General features: G+C 41.4%; 1 protein-coding gene across 1 annotated transcript in view; it reads right to left on the bottom strand.

The window, feature by feature from the left end:
• LSAMP (limbic system associated membrane protein) overlaps positions 1-23,493 on the bottom strand; it is a gene marked incomplete at its 5' end in the record, with an annotated part of 349,538 nt that overhangs the window by 43,572 nt on the left and 282,473 nt on the right. The window contains 2 exons of the mRNA XM_082221195.1: positions 348-468; positions 8,673-8,807. Of these exons, the coding sequence (XP_082077321.1) occupies positions 348-468; positions 8,673-8,807 (256 nt within the window). The remainder of the gene's footprint in view (positions 1-347; positions 469-8,672; positions 8,808-23,493) is intronic.

The following is a 23,493-nucleotide window of genomic DNA, read 5'->3' as shown; positions in this document are numbered from 1 at the left end:
ACTTTGTAGTATACTTTGAGTAAACCTACACATTGCCTTCCATCATGTGTCTTCAAATGCGATGTGTATCCTTGATAAATTTGGTTGTGAGTGGTATATCCCGTGCAGAAAGGGTAGGGTCATGGGAGGGCCCTTAAACACCCATTTTATCCCCCATTTCCCTCCCACAACACTGTGTTTTGTTGTGTTCAGTGAATTAACTGCACTATCTCCTTAAGCAAAATCCATTTTAAAATGTAGGTTGTAAAACACTGATTGTAGATAGAACAAGAGGCCTTAGGTTTCTTTCTTCCTTTTACTAGACATCAAAGATAACATATGAAAATATATATAAGCGGTATAATTACCTAGTGTCATCTCTGTACCACTCAAAATCAGGTGTAGGAACAGCAGAGGCTGCACACTTAAGCGAAACTGGTCGTCCGGTAGCAGATTCATTGCTCTTGGATTCCGTGATAGTCGGAGGGTCTGCAGGAGAGAAAGACTTTTTGGAGCCATGATGGGAGGAACAAAGCCGTTCAAAGCAGTAGATACCCAAGCTTATCTACACTTTTGCATGAAGCAGAAAGACCCATTGAATGGAAGGTGACATTAAGGTTGCCAAAAAATGACAAAAGTGAAGGAAACAAGCAATTACGAGTCACTCACCTGTTACAAGGGGATAAAAGCAGCAATGGAAATTAAAGGGAGAAGATTAAGATGGGTGAATGTTGCAGACAAGCTGAGCTGATTGGGGGTCATTATTGGAACTGCTGGTTGAAGCAGCTGAGGAATCACAAGTGTGGTTTACTCCGGCCCATCTCTGAGGCCCCTCTTGCTATCCTGACATCTGTGTCCTTGGTGGAGCATGCCACACATGCACCTTACCTACAATGACTGCTTCATGTGCTTCTACTTTAGTATCAAAGTGTCCAGCCATAGGTGTAGGTCTATCTTTGCCAACCTAGTGCCCTCCATAGTCCCCCCCCTACAATTCCCAGCAACTCCAATCAGTATACTGTATGCTGACTGTGGCTGATGGGAGTTGTAGTAATCTAAAACATCTGAAGGATACAAGTCTGACAAAGGCTGATGTAGGATATTACTTCAGGGTGTTTCCTCCTTTGTTATCAACAGTACCACCACCATTTCTGTGGTTGAGTGGTTGCGGCTGTCAGGATCACAGCTTTCCTGTTTTTTTACTGAGTTTGCAGAAATAAGCTGTTATGATTTCGAGAGAAAAGGGATCAGATCCCTTTGGAAAAAGGAAATGTGTTTTTATACACAAAAGCGGTGGTTGTGGGGAATATAATATGCCCTGTTTAGTTAGCACAAAATCTTTATTTCAAGAACTCGACCTTGCTATGAGACCTAGGGATAAAGAAGGCAAACACCAGGAGAAGTGCCGGGTGTTTTTTCAAAACCTCACTGTGCGAATGTATTTTTGTCGGCAGTAAATCTCTTTGCCATCTGCAGCGAGACAAACCATTTCCGCTCCATTGGACCTCACACACGAGATGAGTCATGAAATGAACAAATACCTTTCTACAGACCTGAAAGCTACACCACCAGGCCTAGCAATGCTTTGTATTCCTGTTCCCTGCCAAGGAGCTGACTCTCTCACTTTCAGCAGCATTCTTCATATTAGCCACGCTCCACAACACTTTAAGAGAGACATTCTAGGCAGGCCCTTGGCCAGTTCCATTGGCTTTAATCCCGTTCGCCCATCGCCCTGTCTAAGGGACTCCAGGCCAACTGATTTCAGTTGCTAAGAAAAAACAGCAGTTCCCCTTTGCTGAGAAGGTATTGTGAGGGAAGTTGAAATAGTCTGGCTGGATCTGAAAAAGGCCTGTATTTACTTGCTATTTATTTATGTTGTTATGTTTCTAGAGGAGGAACAAGTGACTAAAATACAAAAATAGCTGCTGTTCTGACTTTTACCCCCAGCTCCGTTTCTCTTAGTAGACCATCTGATACGAAGCACTAAAATCCTACATGCACACTGACTTGTGAATAAGCTCTGCTGAACTCCATGGGCTTACTTCAAAGAACTCGTACATAAGGACAGGCTGCATGAAAGATATATGCTACTTCTTAAGAATGCTGATACCTTAAATGAAGGGCAAGCGATCGTGAAGGACAAGGATGGCAGAAAGAGATTCCTCTGCTCCACTTCCCTAATCTGGATGCAGATTTAGCTGTGGCAGCCCGACAGATTCGGGATGTTTCTCAATTTGTTCCACAGTATCATATCTGGCCATGCTGTTTTGTCTACCAAGCCCAACAGATTCTAGAGGTTGAACCTGAAGCCTTCTATGTCATAGGTGCCAACTCCCTGGGGCCCTGGGAGCCCGAGCACCCACCAAATTCCCCATGAAGGAGCCAAGCACCCACAAATTTTGGTGCCAGGACCATGCACACTGCATGGCACCCATGGCCCCAGACACCCACGGTCGCGGGGCCAAGCTGGCACTCCTGTTCTGTGTGCAAATCACATGCTCCAACACTGAGCTGTTTTCCCTCTTGTGTTAGGTGGGAATGACTGAGTGACATCACTTTCCAACGACTGAAAGAAGAAAGAAAGAAAACTAAGAGTCCTTTTGCTGCCCTTTTCATACTTAGAATCATAGAATCAAAGAATTGGAAGTGACCCCAGTTGGAAGTGACCCCAAGGGTCATCTAGTTCAAACCCCCTGCAATATAGGAATCTTACCTAGATCATAAATTTATTTATATATTTACTTAAGTTTGTATATCACCCTTCATCCTTGCCCCCCTTCCTGCTATATCCTTTCTTTTAGGAGGGGTAATAAACAAAAATTAAACAATAATCCAAGGGTGGAGAAACCGTGCAACTATATAATCTGATACAAATTATGCTTCCTATACCCCCAAAGGCTGATATTAAAAGAGCATTGTGAAGAAAGAGTTTAGCCCTGCTCGGCCAACTAAAACAGGGAATAGTTAATGCATGAAGAGAAGGGACTGGCTTCCACCAGCTGTTCTCATCCAGGCATTGATTTTGCTTTTGGGGGTTATAGCATACATGGGAAGGGTGCAGTTGAAACTCAAACTCATATTAATTTTCCATCTATAGCATCTCAGTGGATCCTGAATGACACCCCCTTTTCTCAAAGGTGGCAAATAAGACAACACCTGTTCAATACAAAATATTCTAAACAACATTGCCCTATTACAAGGGTAGTCAGATTTGTAGTTGCAACAGATAAACGCAAGAAGAATATATTCAAGTCAACTTTTTTAGCTGTAGGATAAACATATTGATTTAAACATCTGTTTACTCTGTGCCAGGGTTGATTGCAGAAGTCGTTTTCTGTAAAATCCAATGTGAACTGACCTGATCTGCAGGTCCCAGAATAATGTGTCCCTTGGATAGTAATTATCCTCAGGTTTCTGCTCTTCTCTGAATTTTGCAATACAGCTGTCTGTTCAAAATGCACTAAGATGTGCATTGTAGGTTTAAATACATTTAGAAATGCATACATTGAATAAAACACATATTTTAGTATGTATTTTGTGATTAGTAAGAGATTTAGGGATTTACTTATGTATGATTTTGTGTGTGCAGATCTTTCTTTTTAATTATTGTTTTGCATATTAATATGTGCAAACTGGGCACCACACACTTATGCATGGGCACCTGTTAAAGTGCCCCAGTTTAGGCACAGCCTGATCTGTCCATCCCTTCTCTGCCATATGTTACTTATTCTTTGGGGTGATTTTAGATGTGCTACTGTAATTTAGGGACGCAGGTAGCGCTGTGGTCTAAACCACTGAGCCTCTTGGACTTGCCAAGCAGGTCTGCAGTTCGAATCCCCGCAACGGGGTGAACTCCCGTTGCTCGGTCCCAGCTCCTGTCAACCTAGCAGTTCGAAAGCACCCCAAAAAGTGCAAGTAGATAAATAGGTACCGCTCTGGCGGGAAGGTAAATGGCGTTTCTGTGCGCTGCTCTGGTTTTGCCAGAAGCAGCTTAGTCATGCTGGCCACATGACCTGGAAGCTGTCTGTGGACAAACACCAACTCCCTTGGCCAGTAAAACGAGATGAGCGCCGCAACCCCACAGTCGTTCATGACAGGACTTAGCTGTCAGGGGTCCTTTACCTTTACCTTTACTGTAATTTTAATCTGTAACTTTGTTTCTTATGACTTGAATGACATGGGAATGATGGTTTCTATAAAAGGGCATTAATTGGAGTTTTATTTTTTAACCTCTTTTTGAAATTCTTTATGGTATTAAAACTGTTGTTTTCATTACTACAACACACTAAGACTGGTGGCTGCATTGGGTGAGCTAAGGGTTACTTTTTCTGAGCAGCAAATTTAGAACCCAAATGCATAAGTGAAATCAAAGTTTTCTGCCCACTTGGTGCTTTTGTTCAAATTCAAGTATCGTACATTTTCTTGTATAAGACTAGTTTTTTGAGGGGGAAAAATGTTTTAAAAGGGGGGGTCATCATACACGGGGGCAATCTCCCCCCATTTTCTTATTTTGAGTCCCCCCAAATAGGGGCCGTCTTATACACAGGGGCGTGTTATACACAGAAAAATACGGTACTTATTTGTCACATTTGTATCCCGCCCTTCCTCTCAGAATAGCCTGCATGGAGCGCATTCTGTTTATCCTCACATGAAGTAGTTTGTGGGGGGAGAGGTGGGCAAAAGAGTGCCTAGGCCAAGGTCAGGGACTTCATGGGATTCCAGTTCAGGTACCCTGGTCTAAGTACAGCATGCTAACCACACCGTCACCTTTGCTTGTATTCCACACAGAACAGTGGAATATTAAATAATGGTGATGATGTGCACTGGGAAAAATAGTACAGAATTGCTTTTAGTAACTGGCAAACTACATCCGGTAAAAGTAATGATGGCTCATTAAAAATAATTTCCAGCATCTTTCCCATAGATTAATAGCGTTCCAGGTTTTGCTTTATTCCTAACACAAAAAGCCAGCTATGTGCTAGAGCTGCAATCTGCAGTGTTGTGTTTAGATTGTGCATTTTTAATTCGAGCCACTGCTAAATAAAATGTGCAATGACAGCTCAAACAAACAAAAGCCTTTAGAGAGAGAGAGTCAAATTTGAGTGTATTTGAGTCTATTTTTAATGTAAATTTCCTCTTTCTCAATCTTACATAAACCTCAGTTAGACACTAAGCAAGATATCTCCAACTGCGATATTTTTGGCCTCATTAACTTCCCCAAAGGCTATAAACAAGCAACCAGGCTTTAAGGTGCTTATTGAAAGCACACCAGTACAGACTAGCCATTAACAGCAAAAAAAGAAAACAGAAAGAAAAAGAAAGAAAGAAAGAACATACTCTATATGACTAGAAGGTAGGAGTTGGGCTGAGAAATTAAACAAGAGTAGCTCAACTCTATCTGCCCCAATTTTGCCCCCAAATAATAATAAAATAAGTTATAGGCGTTTCCTTAAATAAATCAACTTTTAAGGATGCCTGCTACAAAAGCTCCCAGACATGTTGCCTGTTATTTGGCCAGCATTATCCATTCTGGCTACTATGCCTTCAAATTTCACCTACTTCTGTAAGAAGAAATAACGTTACAGCCACTTTTTGGTTTTTCAGTCATGAGTGCAGGTAAGGAAACAAAGTAGACTCACAAACTGTAATGGCTACTGCAGTTATCCATTTGAAATTCAGCAGAATTCATGCTTTTAGAAGGAACGAACTTCCTTACAAATATAATCCAATTTTTCCCCCAAATAAAAACAATGTAGATATTTTCTTTCTTTTTCTTTTTTAAAAATGCAAAGTTTAAAAGTGCCCCTGACAAATGTTTCTGTACCAATCTGTTTGCAATTTTCCAGGTTTTATGCACCCTAGAGCAGCTGCTATGGCTACAAATCTCATCCACCTTTTTAAAGCTTAATTTTTATTATTATTTTCCAGCAGTGTATTTGGAGGGGAAGGAATGAGGAAAAGGCAGACAATCCCCAAGTCAAATAAGGCAGTCTATGGACTGAGGCAGGCTGTTTTCCGAAGTGTTGAATTTTGATCTGAACTGAATCTTGTGGCCACTGGACACCCCTAATATTTATACCTGCACATCTTGAGTGGCAACTCGAAAGAAGCATTTCCTTTATGCGTGAGGAAATGCCTCTTCTAAGATGATGCATCCACATCGTCTGAAAACAAAGCAGGTGTTTGTTTGTTTTTTGCTATGGTTTACTCCTATGCAAATTTATGCAAATATAATTTATATTCAAATTATTTACTCAAAGGACAGTGGCAACCCAACCCAGCAGGAGAATATTGTGCCCACTGGGCAAGTCACTCCTACACCTTCTTTTTTTCCTTTCTCCTCCTGTGATGAGACTGCATTTTAATATTTTAATGTTTCAATATTTTAATGTATTTTAATCTTGTTTTTAAGTTGTATTCATTCAACTTGTTTTTATTATTGCTTGTTAGCCACCCTGAGCCTGGCCTTGGCTGGGGAGGGCGGGGTATAAATTAATAATAATAATAATAATAATAATAATAATAATAATAATAAGCTTCCCATAGGCTTCTCGTTGGCTCCTGTAGGAACAGAATGCTGGATGAGATGGGGCTCTGCTCTGATCTAGAAGGACTCTTCTTTTGCTTTTATGTCTATCAAGTTGAAGAGAAGTTAAGAAAGAGTTGAGTTAGGCTGCTCCCTTTGTTATGATAATATAATGGAAGCCAGGAGTTTTGATCTTGGAAACAAGCTGTATTCCCTGCTGCTTTTATCTATCCCACAATGGAAGGGTAAATATCTCATGCCTACATGTAGGATAGGCTTTTAAATAACGATCTCATTAGAATGATGCTATTTAATAAGAAAGGGCACTTCATCTCAGAAAAAATGGCAAACAAAGGCCATTAGGAGAAAATAATAAAGAAATGTGGCACCCATTTGCATACAGATGTGGTCACTCAGAAGATAGTAATTACAGCATTTCACATTTTACAGTTACTTATTGTCAGGTCTTTTTTTGCACCCTCTCCAATCTCCTTTAATGTCAGAGAACTAGTGATTCTCTATATGTGAAAATAATAGTGATTATTATATTGCACAAGTATGACTGGCAGTGTGATCCTAAACAAGTCTACTCAGAAGTAAATCTTACTGTGCTCAGTGCTGTGCCCATCTCTAGTGTGTGTGCTGCAGCCTTAGGATACAATCCTATATCCTATATTTAGGGGACTGGGACCAGTTTGCCTGCACTGGGCACTGAGCCAAGAGGGCACTACTGAGGACGGCACAACAATGACAAGCAACGAAAGGTGAGAGGTGGGGGGTGCTGAATTTTGGTGTTGAACAAGGCCCTGCTGAAATTTTAAAGCCCAAAGTCCACCACTGATTTTACTGTGCTAGTTTGGTGTAGTGGTTAAGAGCGGTAGACTCGTAATCTGGCGAACTGGGTTTGATTCCCCGCTCCTCCACTTGCAGCTGCTGGGTGACCTTGGGCTAGTCACACTTCCTTGAAGTCTCTCAGTCCCACTCACCTCACAGAGTGTTTGTTGTGGGGGAGGAAGGGAAAGGAGAATGTTAGCCGCTTTGAGACTCCATAGGGTGGTGATAAAGCGGTATATCAAATCCAAACTCTTCTTCTTCAACTACTTCTTCTACTGTGAACTAGCACAAATCTCATGTAGACAAAGATCCAGATTGTGTTAGGATGTATGACAGAAGCTACTTCGCTGCATTCCATGGTTATCCATGATTTTGTATAGGTTGAGTAATTTGTGTATTATTCCAATCAAATATACATGCATATTTTTTTGGCCTATGATTCGGCTACATAGCTTACACATCCAGATTTCTCAATAGAAGGTGAGCTTCTCCTTAGGCTGCTTCACTTTGTTACACAACCTCCCACATGATATAATAAAGGTCTATTAAACAGTGAGTTTTCTTTTCCCTTTGTAGTACTGTTCTATCCTGTTCTTGCTTTTTGATACTCCTTTTTTTTTTTGAAATGTGTTCCAAAATAAATAAATAAATCATACTGAAAAGGAAAAAGAGAAGTACAGTTTTACATTCTTCAGATGGGAAGTATTGATAGCAATTCTTTCGGAGTGCAGAGGGTAATTTTAAACACTCAAAGTGGGGAGCAGACTAGTTCCTCACAAAGAACCAAGAAGAATAGTGCCTGGACATTTTGCCAGAATCTTAACCTTTATTTTTTGTTTAAAAAAGTGAAAACTAAAGCTGTGAATCTGGGGATTGTGGTCCATCCCAGGATGGAAGATAATGTCCCTCCTTGCTATTTCCTCTGCCCCGTGGATACCCATAAAGTAGAGGCTGAGACATGACTGGCCCATCCATGGGGCAAGGTGAAGCAACAGCCTCAGGCAGAAGGGTCCACAGAGGCAGGAGATCCTGATGTCAACCTTCCTTCTTCCTTTGTTCCTGACTAAGATCTTCACTCAACCCTTCTTGCCTAGTAGGCTGTAGGGGCACCATTTTGTGGTACCAAAATGTCTTGGGCCAACGCTGGGCTAAAGTAATGGATATTGATAGCTCAGCAGGGATATCAAACTAGTTTTCTATGCTGAAGTCCTCCCCGAAGCAAGCCCACAAAGGTTAAAAGGTAAGGCAAACTTTCCTTCTTGTTATCAACATGACAATGTGGTGAAGTTAAGTGTTGCTTTCCACACCCCAGTCTGGTAATAAAGATACTCACAATTCACAGTGACTCGGACTTGCTTGACATCTGCTGTGGACACCTCATTTGCAGCTTTGCACTCATACTTGCCCGACTGTTCCCGGGTAATCCCCAGAATCTCCAGGAACTCTTCCTCACCTTCAAATTCCCTGCCTGAGAGGAGACAAAATACATAATTCAATTACTTAAGAGGCCATTGAATGGAATAGGATTTTTTTTTGTATGAAAGAAAGATCTGTAAAATAAGGAGTTTTGGGAAATAGGTTCACGTCCAGTAATTAGAGACTCAAATTGAACTCCTGAAGAAAACTGGGTTGACTTGCCAGCTCATGTAGAAGGTATTTGGGTACTGAAGTGAGCCAGTCTGGCAATGGCTACAAATATATGCACACATGATGATGTTTTTTCACCCCCTCTTCTCTGTTTCCTTTATAGAGAATGGATGATGTTTGTGTTTATTTGTCAATATACAAGTTAACCAGGCATTACAGGACACAGAAGCAAATACATATGTAAAGGGTGCTAATGCATGCAATGTCACTCCTATCCTAAAGCCTGACAGGAACCCAAACAGCTGCTGTTTCTCTTTTTCAATCCTTGTACACCCCTATGAGACAAGAATGATTCCCCTCAAATTTCACACAACCAGTTGCCCAATGGTACTCACTGACTCTATTTAACAGTGAAGATGAACCAAAATCTAAAGCAAGGGCTGCTTTGAGGGCCCCATAACCACTGTTTGTAATGGTGGCAAATCTTTTGTGTGTGAAAAAACTGAGAAAACTTGGGCCATGTAATCTTTAATGTTAAACCAATCCACTTTTTAAAGTTTTCACCAAGCCATCAAATATTATTCCTATCTTTGGGGAAGCCCTCATTGCTAAAAGCAAGCTGCCCCTTGGGAAATTCACAGAATTTGCTTACCACCAGAAGCAATCACAAATGGACTCACAAAAGCGAGGGAGAAGGAAATATTTGGCCCAGCACTAATTAAAATGCACAATTTGAGAGAAAATACACATGTTTTTAAATTCCCTTTTAAGCCCATCTAAATTAGTGGCCATAATCACATTCTATGGTTGAGTTTAATGCCATAGTTTCATTATGCTATGTGTGAAAACGTACTTTTGTCTGTCCTAAATCTGTCATCATTTTTCTTCATAGAAGCATTTCAGTAAGACTTGAGATCTTTATCTATGGTCCAGATGTGAATATATCCAAAGCAAGCAAGCAAGCAAGCAAGCAAGCAAGCAAGCGAAAAACAGAGGTTCATTTGCTTCCTTTCCAATGACTGTCAACTGAATGGCAATATCAGCAAGGCCCATCCTTAGAAGCTTCTGTTCCCTTTGGATTCCCTACAGTGTCCCCAATGTTTCTGAACCTTCCATTCATTTTACAGTATTGGCATGGGTTTCCTGTGACATAGAGTACAGAGTACATTAGCCAGCTCTCTTTAGCTGAGTGCAACAGAGCATGTAGGCAAGACCCTGGTTGAAATTTCTTTGCTCGGTTTTTTGTTTTTTGTTTTTAAATAAAGAGAACAGATGAAACTTTGACCAGAACATTGGGTAGGTATTTTTTTTAAGAGTTAGCAGTAACAAGAATAAATGTCCCCCCAAAAAACATTCTCAGCTAAAGCATAATTTCCATTTTTGTCACTGAGCAGAGACAGCCAAAACTGGGCAGAAACACTTCTGCATTTGGAAGGGTCTTGATCCACATTCACTGATCTTCTTCCAGACTAAGGTTGGATAAACATGGGCATTCAATTCCAAAATCTGCCAAGACTGATATAAAGAACAACAGACACCTGGATCCCATGGCCGCTTTGTGGTGGCAGAGTGCTTTCATTGGAGACAAAGTAAACCCTCTTAGCATAATCTGGGAATTATTCAGTTACCATTCAAAAATGTGTTGTTGGAGAAGTAATGAAAAAGGCGTTCCATGTGAGGTAGACAAATCAGAGTGTCTTTGAAGGGAGAAGAGCTTGTTTTGAACCTTGAGAGAGCCTATGCTCTCAGAGATAAATATGGGACCCCGGGGTAGGATGCTGCTCTCTTAATACCCCAGCAAGTGCTGATAAGGCTGGCACTTTTTGGAGATTTCACACCCTAAGACATTTAAATAGCCACATAATCTGTTCCTTCCAATGTAATTTTCTCAGTATGGGCTCTTGGACTATGAACAGGTGCCTCTTTGCTTTGCATGCTGAGATAGACATGCAGATAGGAACAGACACAGGGCACCTGATATGCAGGCCCAGTTTTCAAAATAACTGTGAGACAAGAGGATGAAATGCTGACTATCCCCCGCCATATTTTTTTTAACGCCCAAAGCTCCTTTCCTTTTATATTGCTATGTATTCCCTATTTACCTGAGAGCTGAGAAATTCCAGAATCAGGGCTACTGGATTTAGATTTCTTTAGATGAGGGAAGCTTTGTTGTTTTTGTTTTTTTATGTCAATTTTTATTGAGTTAAAATGAATACATCCATATAGTATTTGCCATTACAAGCTTACAACATAAGGAAGAAAGGAAAGAAAAATGCAAGATAAGGACAAGTGTATAAAAATCAAGGAAAAAAGAAGAGAAAAAACATACGTAATTTTGAAATTTCTCAACATTAAGTATTTTGTTATTACAATGATTATTCACACAATTAGATATAAAAAATGCTGCAAACATTTAAAAAGACTTCCAAGTATTCTCATTGTACTTTATCTGTTATGTACATTATACCACATAGTTACCTGTTTCTTGAGATTTTTCATTATACCTTCGTTACCTTATATGAATTTCAATGATCAGTCTAATTCTGCCAGGAGATTTCTGTTTACACCATAATTTTTAAAGTATTTTTTATATATTCTCTATTCCTTATAGACTCTCTGTTTTGTCTGACCTCTAACTCTTCCTGTCATCTTTGCTAGCTGCAGGTATTCTACCATTAGAGTCTGCCAATCCACTATACTTGGTATTGATTGACTCTTCCAGTTTCTTGCCACTAATATTCTGGCAGCTGTTATCCCATACATGGTCAATGGTCTTTTTGATTTTCCAAGTTCCTTTGGCAACATGCTTAGAAGGAAAATTTCTGGTCTTTTTTAAAAAAAGTAAGTTTAAGTAGTTTTATGAGTTCCTCGTATATATTATTCCAAAATTCACGGATTTCTGTACAATTCCACCACATGTGTGGATAGGACCCTTTCTTTTTTTTTACATCTCCAACACATGGGTGATCTGTTTTTATACATTTTGGCAAGTTTTGCCAGGGTTTGATGCCATCTGTACATCATCTTCATAGTATTCTCCCTGAGGTTATAACAAGCCATCAATTTAATATCCTCCTGCCAAAGTTTTTCCCATTGTTCCATATAAATGTTATAACCCAAGTCTTGCGCCCATCTCACTATTACTGCTTTAACTTGTTCTTCTTTTACCTCCCATTGTAATAATAAATCATACATCCATGAGATGTGTTTTCCTTTACCTTGAATCAATTCCTTTTCAAATTTGGATGTCTCTCCAGCGAGACCTGTTATCCTGTACTTAGATTTTTAGTTAACATTTTAGTTTTTTGGTAATTTACTTTTAGACCTACAATTTTTCCATATATTTAAATTAATTCCAACATCACAGGAATGCTCCGGATCTTGTGTTGTTATTAATAATTCATCCGTGAATACCCTGACTTTATAGGATCACCCCCCCATTACAACTCCCTTTATCTATTATTCCATCCTAATATTTTGCAAGAGTATCTCCAATGCTAGTATGAATAACAAAGGTGACAGAGGACATCCCTGGCTTTGGGTGTATTTTAAGTATTTTATTTACTTTCAAATATACAAGCAAGGCATATGTGTAGCCAGAAAGGCAGCTCATCATTGTTCCACATCAGAATGCCTGCAACCTCAAAATTAGGCCTCCATCCTCAAGGTGATTTCAACCACCTTACAGCACTCTTTTTCTGCCTATGTGTCTTCCACAAACCTCCTCCTGTTTCAGGGGTGCCAACTTGAATAAAATATTGAGGGTGGGGGGGTATCAGGTAAGCCTGTCCCGCATAATCGGTCACAAGACATGGCACACTCACGCAATTTGAATGGCAATGCCCATAAACTGGGGGGGCGGTAGTCCCCTCAAAAGTTTTATGGGGGGTGGGTGAAGGGACCTCAACTCCTAGGAGTTGGCCCCTATGTTTTAAAGTATGTGCTTCATGCAGGGTCATCAACTTTTCAGATCCATGGGCTCAGTTTGAGGTTTGAGCGGGTACCATGGGCAACGCCCACTTTGGTTAATTCTCTTTCTCTTCCCCTCCTCTGAGAGAGAGAGAACACACTTCACTTTCCCAAGGGCTCTATTTAAAAATCAGATCTAGTGGAATTAATCTGAAGCTGGAAAGAGGAAGTGGGAAAGAATGTCAGACTTCCAACTTTCCCCTTCAGTTCTCTACTTTTCAATGGAGAAAAGGATGTGCATCTCACCACTTCATGACTAAGGGGACTGTGTGTGTGTCCCCTTCACAGACTTCATAGTCATCAGGGGAAGACCTCAATGGTGCCATAATATGTACAGCAAAATCCTTGCTCCTTTGGTAACGGTTCTAAACAGATATGTGTGTAAATAAACATGTATGAATATTTTCCCAACTATTCTTCAATGTATTAAAATGCAGTAGGAGTCTTAAGTGTTTTCTGTAGCACAGTGATGCTTGGGATTTGAGATAACAGCTGTTCCCTAAATTATGTACTATTTCTAGTAGCCCTGCTAAGACTTTTGTGGCCTTATTCCTTGAGTGTCAGTGACTGTTGCTATATTTGCTGCGCTGGTATATTTCTATCACTCTTGCAGTGTGCCTGGAGCTGTACATGCTTACAATTTAAAACAGCACCCTGTTCCTTAGAAAACTATGATAGAAAAAGAAAGAGGAAGAAGGACACAGGGAGAGATGAACAGCAAAATGCTGCTATATTTTTAGCTAAACTGCGTTTGTTCACGGGATGACAGTTTGATCCATTACTGTATAACAGCTATGAAATGCAACTCATACTTAAGCCTTTCTTTCTTCATCTGTGGGCCCTTAAAGCAAACTATTTTTATTTTTAAATTCATTGAATTGTGATGCCGTATCATACTAATACAAAACAAAACTGACACAGCTGGGTATTTTAACTGGACCTCTTTGTCGAGATTGAGCGCTATTTGCACCAATTCAGTTCACCAAACATAGGATGTGGGTCTTGCTAGCTCCAATCTAAATGTCTAAAAGAGGTTGGAGGCTATCTTTGAGGAAGACGGAAATGAATAGTAAGTAGAACAGAGTCTGTCTGCAGGGAGGCATTAAATTGTCAAGCTCTTGGGGGGGGGGGAGAAGAGAAACAGCAGGGTGTTTGTTTGTTGCTATCTATCTTACTGCAGCAAAGGGAGCTGGAAGAAGGTGGATATTTTGGACAATTTCCAGCGCAAGTCTCTGTGTTTGCACCATTTCATAAGCAAGTTGGGAATACCACCCGCTTGCTGGCATTCTCCACTGTTATAGCTTCAGATGGCTCCCCACTGTGTATTCTCCAAATGTTTTCTTAGTTTAGCTTTATATATATCCCAAGTGATGGGTGTTTCTTCACCACTTTCCTAAGGCAAGGCTAGCCAGCATATAAATACAGTTGACCTTTACAGAACTGACCTTTTCTTAGTGACATCTCATAAATCCAAGTTATATACCACTTTGCCCACCTCTTTACCTTGGGGAATATACCCTTCAGAGACTCCTAGATTGATGGTTTGCATGCCCTCCCATAGGTGTTGCCCAGCCAAGCCATACTCATGCCATATCTTCCTACTGTCTAATAGAATATAGGAAAGGAGGGTTCTCCATGGTCAATAAAAAGCATGTTGCTCAGGAGCAGGTGTGGGAAACCTTTGGTACCAGGATGCTGCTAAGCTACAATTCCCACCATCAGCCCCAGCAAGCATGGCCCATGAGGGGAATTGCAATTCAGCAATGTCTCATAGGTCAGTTTGCAAGCAAATCCAGATGGCCTTAAATTTAGGCAATGGGCTTCAGTCTCTACCAGCCCACCACCAACCACACCAGAAGGACCAGAAGAGTAAGCACCATGGGCCAACTGAAATATTAGGCACCTGCCTTTTCCCAGAGACTCTTGCTGCATTTCTGGCTGTGGGTTCCAATGTCCAGCCATGGAGCTCGAAAGCTGCTCTCTGTACATGACCCCCTGAAACTTAAATATGTGCACTGTACATTACCTTTCTTGTGAGAACTTGCAGGTACACTTAGGTGTCTTCATAGAAGCACATGAAGATATATACAGTACTTAACCTTTTGTTTTGAAGAACCATCCCCAAATATATCCCTAACCACAAATACAAATACAAATACAGAAAGGTTTACATTATTCACAGCATCACAAATTGTTTTGCCCTAGCAGGCATATACAACTTTAATGCCGTATTCACATTTTTCACACTCTCTTGTACTTTCCTTTAGTGGGTCACTTCTTACATCTGTAATGTTTCATAGGCATTTTCATATCGGGAAAACACCTACTTCAAGCTTTCAGGCATAGGATTTTTCTTCTAATAAGGCAGCAAAGGTTTGGGTGGAAGCATGGGGATCCAAATGTGAGAATCCCCTGAGTCTGTTATACATATACCTAGAACATCTGTCCAGTAATGAAAAATAGGGCATTTATGTTCTTTAACTACCATGCTACTCCTTATAGGGTATTAATCTTTCAAAGTTCTAAGTATACATAGCTGGCCATCAAAGCACTTCCATAAGCCTGAACTGAAGAACAGAGCTTTTACCAGAACAGCAATCTATTGGTAGCATCCTTACTGGCAGCTAAAGGTAAGAGAATCAACTACAGACAGAAGCAGACATTTCATGTTCACTTCACTGATGTATTCTGTTGAGGAGACAAGCACAAAATTCCTTGCCATCCTTCTCTTACACACACACACACACACACACACACACACACACACACACACCTTGCATCTCTCTCTCTCTCTGACACCCACCCACATATGTTTCTTTGTTTTTTGTTGTTTCTTCTCCTTGTTGCGTATTTACACAAAGATAAAATTCAGACTCACCTACGTATATGTTTATGTATGGGGTGGGGGAAATAGCAGAATTCCTGCTGCTTTGTTTGTTTTCTTCAAACACCCTTTTGTAGATGTGTGGAGTGGAGAGCAGAAGGGGCCGTGGGACCATGTTGGGCACCCTCCGCTTAAAACAAGATGCAAAGGGATGAAAAAGAGTGCCAATCAAAAGATGCCATTTGAAGTTTTCTGTGGCAGCTTCCAGTGCTGTATGGAGGGTCCTTTTTTGTTTTGTTTTGTTCTTTCCGCACTTTTCATGTTTAGTCTAAGGTCTAGCTCACCTAGCTCTTTCCCCAGCTCACCACCTTGCATTCCCCAGGACTGTGCTTCAGAAAAACAAAGATAGCAAAGAGAGCCTTTGGCATCATTTTCTTGTTTTACCTCCAGCTGGGGATTTTCTCCCCCTCCTATTTACAACTTTGAAGCCTCTGTTTATCAGTCTTTTCTTCTTCACCCACCACAGATTTCCAGGAGCTTGGCATTTTTATCTGTCCCTTAGTTGAAGAGACTTGTTTTAAATTACACACACACACATCCAAAGATCAGTAGAGAGTGGCAGATGGTAAATGAGTAAAAGGGTTGGACGTGCTGGAAGGCAACAGGCAATGGGGAAAATGGAAAACAAGAATGACTGGGGAGGCAGGAAACGCAAGGAGGATCAGGCAAGCCAGAAATGAAGAGAGATGGAGAGTGGTAGGGATATGGAGCTGAAAAAAGAAGGAAGCTTGAGAGACTGAGCATGAGATGGTTAAAACTGCTTCAGTGCTGTTGCATTCCTGCTTTAGGAGATATACAAGAGGAACACTACCAGGTTATGGCTAGAAAGCATTGCCTGACAGCCAAATGACCACATCTCTCTTGCTTTCTTTACACCTTAATGATTTTCCATGAGTTTAAGGGTCCACAAGGACACACTGCTGGCACCACTCCAGATATCATGCAACTCACATTCCCCTATGGTGCAGGTCAGTGTCCACAGTCAGCACCCTTGAGAGATTTGGTTCAAGTGGCAGCCTATTTGCACCAAGGTGCACAGGCATCCAGCTGGCAAACATCCAATCTCAATGCATGGGACCTTGAGGGCAGGGCTAAGGAAGCTATGTGAGGCTGGAGACAGCAGACAGCATCAGGGCTCCCCTAGCCCCTTGCACTTGTAGCGTATGCTTTGTGCACTCAACATTCAAAAACAGTTAATGCTTTTGCTGTATGTGTAGGCAGCAAAATATATCTTTGTATATTATTTATACTGGAAATGGAAGCTACCTATTCTGTTCGTTCTGAAGGTAGAGCGGGCTACAAAATCCCAATAAATGAATCAAAGAATAATAGTCCCAGGTTTCAAAGAAGCATCAAGTGCTCTAGGCACAAAAGCAGACAGGGTAAAAATTGCTGTGTTAACAATTGTTCTGTCAAAGCAATAAGACACAGCTGAGTGCATGCTGCGTAAGCGAGCTCCATGCCACCAACGGTTTTAGACATCTCATTCTTATGCATAACCAGCAATGAGCAGAGTGGCAAAGAGGTCTGGCTCTGGCTGGTTCTTTGAAGGCTCCCTTTTATGGGCTGGCAAGCCAGCTTCCCCAGTCCACAGCATTAGCTGTGATGCTTCAGAGCTTATAGTCTAGGGCTAGGCCCATCACGCCCACCTTACTCCCTCTAGCTGGACTTGCTAGTGTTCTTTCCAGTTTATGTCTTTTCCATGCACATCTTCTGGGCAGAAAATTACCACAGCTCTCACAGCTGATATATTTCTCCTGCAACCTTGTATTGAAAGCCCACTTCCCAAGGTTCAATGGACAAAAGAGCACACACTCTGGAGCACATATTGAGTAGATATAGACATACTATGTGCAAAGGTAAAGACATACTTATGAACCCTCATTGATACTCTGACCCTGTAGAATCCTTCTGACTCACCTTTAATGCTTTCACCTAGGAATATTTGTTTTGTCATTTGTGAATCGTTGTCCAAGTATATACAAGTAACGCGATTGAAAGTTTTTACAACAAGCCAAAATTATATCCATGTGCAGAGTTGATATTTTGCACTCTACCACTAAAAGAGTTATCATAAAATCCAAGACTTTGAGGTCATTCAAAGACAGCCCAAATGAAGTATTATTTGATGACCTGGGAAATCCTTAGCTTTAAAAAGGAGAATAATGCACACAGTTCTCAGATAAAAATTCTGATGCTGTCATCCATGCCTAAGAGTTCGCATTGACCAAGTGGTGCTGAGTGGTGCAGATCGATTTCTCAGTTGTTTTAATAAGATCCTCTGCTTCTTGTCTTGGTATAACCATTCAGAAAGAAGGAGGAAAAAGGGTGTGGGGTGGTAGTTCTCTTTTGCAGGAGGGAAGACAGACAGAGGAAATCAATTGGTTTGTTACTGACTATGTTCAGCACAACAGCATAATGGAGCCTAAGAGTTGCTTGGGGGACCAGGGTATATTGCTTGCCGTGCAAGCATTTGAAAGGCAATTAAAGCAGAACAACCAGCCAGCCTTCGTATTCTCCAATGACTCTGGGAACAAACTGTTCGCACTTGCTGAACCATATCCATGCACCATAGTAAAGGGAATATGGAGTAGAAGGGAGCATAAAAAATGGGTTGAAGACCTGCTGCAGTCCCTAATGACAGTGATATGCTTGAAAGGTTTCTTAACAACTGTTGATTCCCAGATTTTAGTTAAGCTCCTTGGTTTTGGGTGCAACAACCCAGTTTTGTTTTGTTTTTTAATTTTTTTAAAAAAGGTCTTTATAAATCCAGGTCAGTTAACTGAGCACAATGATGAGTTTATAAAATAAATTTGAAACTACTTAAGATCTGTATTCAGACTTTAGTTTATACCATTTGCAAATAATGGTATAAATGGTAAAAATCACAGGGTTAACTTATGCTACCCCCAGAGCTGCAAATATTTGGGCAAGTAGCTGAATGGATGGTATCATAACTTATGGAGTTCGTTTGGCTCAAACATGCATTGTGGACTTTGGATTGTTTGTGCCCATGGAGAGATACGAAACTGCCTTACTGCAGACCAGACAATTCGTCCTTCCACTGTCACTGGCAGAATTTTTCAAGGGATGGGCAAAGCAAGGGAGTGATCAACAACATAGTGTGAGGAGTTGCGATTAGAAGATTGCATACAGGGGAGTCTTTGGACACTGACCCATGTTTACATTTCTGCTCTGGTGGTATAATATCTGGTCTAACAGTACAAAAAGAGAACTGTGGATTTGGTGCTGCTGTGCTACATCATTTGGCAATTTCCCTAGTTGATATGCATGTTTTGGTGTATAAAAAAAAGTCTGCAGGCCCAAGATGACGTGGAAGAACAGAGCAATTGGCAAAGCACAGAAGAAATGAATCCATAGAAAATTATTGGAGTATTCAAGAGAAAAACAGAAGTGTGAGAGAAGAAAATTGTAAAGTGAAAGGTGATGCAGAGCAGACTGGAAGGCTGATTAAGAGAAATGAATGGGAGAAAGAGAGGGAAAGAGATAAAACGGAACAGTGGGGGGCGGGGGAGTCCAGAAAGAGATAAAGCAAAGAGGAACGAAGCAGAGAAAATAAATCAAATAAGTGATTCCAAAGACTGACAGAAAAGAAGTTGTGCTAGAGGGACCCATGTGTCTCTAGTGAGCAGATAAGCACCCTGTTCTGCCATGCACCACTTATCAGTGTTGTTGAATACACAAAGCAGTGCCATCCCAGAAGAACGGTTAAAAGGACTTTAGTTTTAGGCACTATTCTTCTTGAAACTCTGGGAGTTGGGATTTTGTTAGGAACTTTGTCAGGGTGTACTCATGAGAGTTGCAGAATTTGCTGTCCTGCCTTTGCTCTGCCATACCTAAGGGAGCCGTGGATTGTATTAAAGTGACTTGGTTGCATAGTCCGTGTGAGAATTTTGTAATGCTACAAGAGATGCAGTTGAATGAATGTGCTGGGAACACAAAGCGCAGCAACAGAGAAGGATGTCATCTTCATCCCTAGAATGGCTTCATTTTCCACTGGGAAAAGAAGAGAAAAAGAATGTGGCTGAATGTAGAAATTTCTGAAGAAGAGGAGGTAGAGTGAAATTTAGACCTGCAGGAACTACGGTAGGTTCAGTAGGAAACAAATTCCTTTTGTTTAAGTCTAATACAAACATCTATAGACTTAACCTATAAGAATTAAAATAACTATTCATGCTTTGTTACTGTGATTAAAAATGCCTGTCTTCCAGCTGCTTCTCCATTCAAAAAAAGTCTCATTCTCACCAGACTTTTGTTACATGCATATGCATGTCAAGTAGTGTAGTTGTGGCAGGGCTGGCCCTGCTATTAGGCAGTGTGAGGCAGTGGCAAGATGTTTGGCAACAGAGTTGTATAGAATATGTGGTCGGCTCCTGTGCCCCTAAAAGCTAGCCTGCTGCTCTCGGGTGCAATTCGGAATGCTGTCCCATCAGCAAAGATTCAACTGCAAGCTTGGTTGGAAGGATGATACATCTTGTCCTTCAGCTTAGGCAAACAAATCAGAACAAATGCTCATCAAAAACTGGACATCCATATAAGCTTTGTGCATTCAAATGCTCAATAATCAGCTTGTATGGAGGAGCCGAGAGAGAGAGAGAGAGAGAGAGAGAGAGAGAGAGATCCTAACCACAGATCTCCTGTATTTTGTATGACCCTTATTTGCAAACTGAATGGAGACTGGGGCCAGATGGGGATTGGGGAGGAAAATGTAGGCTCCTCTCCCCCCCCTCTTCTCCAGGTTATTCACACGATGTGATTCAGATACATCAGAAAAGGAGACTATTCCTCCATGTGACTAACAGTACCATAACAACCAAGGACACTTAAAAACTGACACCATAATTCTCTCCTTTCCTGTTCCAGAGCTTATGGGAGGGCCCCACATCAGTCCCCGAAATGAGGCGCGCCAGGAAGGTGGGTGGAAATGCTGCCAGGAGGCCAGCAGGCCAGTGGGCCAAAGCTTAATAGGAAAACAGCAGCGATTTGTCTCCACCACTATTTACGTTTCAAGCACATGACAGGCTGTCAGTGGAAGAGAAAGCTGCTAAATTTACTGCCTTCTAGATCCCTGCCACAGTCACACACTTGACAAGTCACTTCATTTTAAAGCCTGTCTTTTACCAGGCTTCTCTCCCTGTCCCTGCTTCTCAAGTACAGACAACAAACATGCTGCCAGTGGGCGTGGAAGGAGGGTTTTAAAAATGCATTTAAACTACCCTTCTAATTGCTATGTGAGTTTCTGTGGAAAGTCCCATAAAGCCTTTGTGAGACACGGTTCACTTCTGGGACCCTTGCTTGTAGTGGTTTGCTTGAGAATAGTAAATGGAATCTGTGCATGAATGGGGAAAGGGTCGGACTCTAATGGCAGTTGATAAAACAGTGAGGCAGACCAGGTGTGTGAAAGAGGTGACTGATATATGCAAAGAATGAGAGCTTTGTATTCATGCCAAAGGTGGAGAACTAGGAGCTGAGTGAAGCCCTTAATGCACCTCTGTCTTGCCCTTGGGGCTGTCACTGGGCCACACCTTCACCCTGGGAGCCACAGAAGGGGATGGCTGATAGGACCAGAGAGGAGACAGGAGGCAGCATCCTCACAAATTTCTTGCCTCCCTTGTCACTAGGATACTTAAAAGGTGTGTCCCTGGCAGGGATGTCAGACAATTCTGTCAGTAATGGAAATGGAGAGGGTAATTGCTGATGTTGGTTTGTTCAATCCATGTCTGGTACAGAAGTCAATCCAGCAAATACAGCCAGCAGTCACTATTGTTGTGGCTTTCAATCCACAAATGATATGTAACAGATGTGCTTTTTCTCCCATTTGCATTGCGTTTCCTTTGCATTGAAATGAACAGAGTGGAATAACATAATAACAATGTTATTACCTAATGTATGTCAATTTGCCACAGAGGAAAGCAAGCTAAATATCTTGGGTTTGGAGGGAAGACAAACTGCAGAAGAATGGAAACAGTGCTGCATGTGAGAAATACAGGGTGGGAGGGCAAAAAATCCTTCTTAAATCCCTAGTCCCAGCTAAAGGCGGCAACTATATCACCTAGAAGAAAAATACATATTAATATGCATAGTATAAAGTATGTTATACTTCTACTTACATGCTTCATTTTTTATACCACTGTTTTATTCCAAACTGCTTTATATAGCACTGTTTAATTTTACCAGTCACTTATATATGATGTAGCATACAAGGCAAGGCAAGGTAAAGAATTTCAGGGGGGAAACACAGTATTTAAATGGTAGCAATAAGGTAAAAAAGATATCGCTAGTATCTTCTTGGAAAATAGCACTGAAAACCAATTGAAAATGCCCATTCCCCATTCTTGGTCCCCTGCTAACTGTACTATTGTTTTAAAACCATGGATAGCACTGTGGATCTTAAGCACTCTTCCATTTGTATTCACTTGGAAGACCATTTTCTTTTGAAGATTGGAAAGTGAAGCCCAAGGGATTTTGATAGATTTCAAGCAAATACAGCAGAAGAGTCCCAAAGAGAGACAATTCTTGTAGGCTCTTCTGCCAGCCTTCTTTCATTCCAGCATACATACATGTATTGGGTCTCAGTACTCTCCACGGGTGGCGCTGTGGGTAAAACCTCAGCGCCTAGGACTTGCCGATCGCATGGTCGGTGGTTTGAATCCCCGCTGCGGGGTGCGCTCCCGTTGCTCGGTCCCAGCGCCTGCCAACCTAGCAGTTTGAAAGCACCCCCGGGTGCAAGTAGATAAATAGGGACCGCCTACTAGTGGGAAGGTAAACGGCGTTTCCGTGTGCGGCTCTGGCTCGCCAGAGTGGCTTCGTCATGCTGGCCACGTGACCCGGAAGTGTCTTTGGATGGTGCTGGCTCCCGGCCTATAGAGTGAGATGAGCGCACAACCCCAGAGTCTGTCAAGACTGGCCCGTACGGGCAGGGGTACCTTTACCTTTACCTTTTTACTCTCCCTAGTACACATACAGGTAACCCTGATCACTCTTCTGCCCACCCCTACCCCACAAGATACAACACGCTTTCCAACACACAAACATACATGTAAGATTCCCAACTCTGACTATGATGGATCCTGCTGAGTATGCCTCAATTTGTAGGGCTGATACACTCACTTGTTTCTCTGATGATCTTGGACAAAGGTCCTTGTAGTTTATATGATTAAATGAATCATCTATCAATATGTTATCTCAGACAGTGAATAATGACAAAGGCTGTAAATCCTCATGCTTCAGAGCTTCAGCTCATCACTAGCTGCCTGGGCTGGAGTGACATACATCTTTGCCCTTTGCCATCTTTCATGGTGGATAGCATGGTACAATAAAAGCAGTGTGCATTCAGGACTTTCTTGTCTGCTGGCACAACTGGACAAATAACACTACCTTGGGGGGAAACCACTGCTTTCGAACTGAGAGGGGAATAAGAAGAAATTTAACAATTTTCCTACCGTACTTTCCTTTCCCCCCTCATTCAACTTTCCACTATCATTTTCAATGACATATTTGCTATGTTGCCCTTCTATTGCTCATTCATAGAGACAGGACACATATGGGCATGGATGATGCCATTGGGATAATGGCTATGGGTTAACTTTGAAGTTAACATTGTATGTGTTTGAGATCTCTCTCTGTATATCTGTACAGTGGTACCTCTAAGTTATGAACTTAATTCGTTCCGGAGGTCCATCCTTAACCTGAA

This window comes from Podarcis vaucheri (genome assembly GCF_965113315.1).
Source record: "Podarcis vaucheri genome assembly, chromosome: 4".
Taxonomy (NCBI): Eukaryota; Metazoa; Chordata; class Lepidosauria; order Squamata; family Lacertidae; genus Podarcis; species Podarcis vaucheri.
Note: the sequence above shows the minus strand (reverse complement) of the source record. Positions and strands in the feature narration are given on the sequence as shown.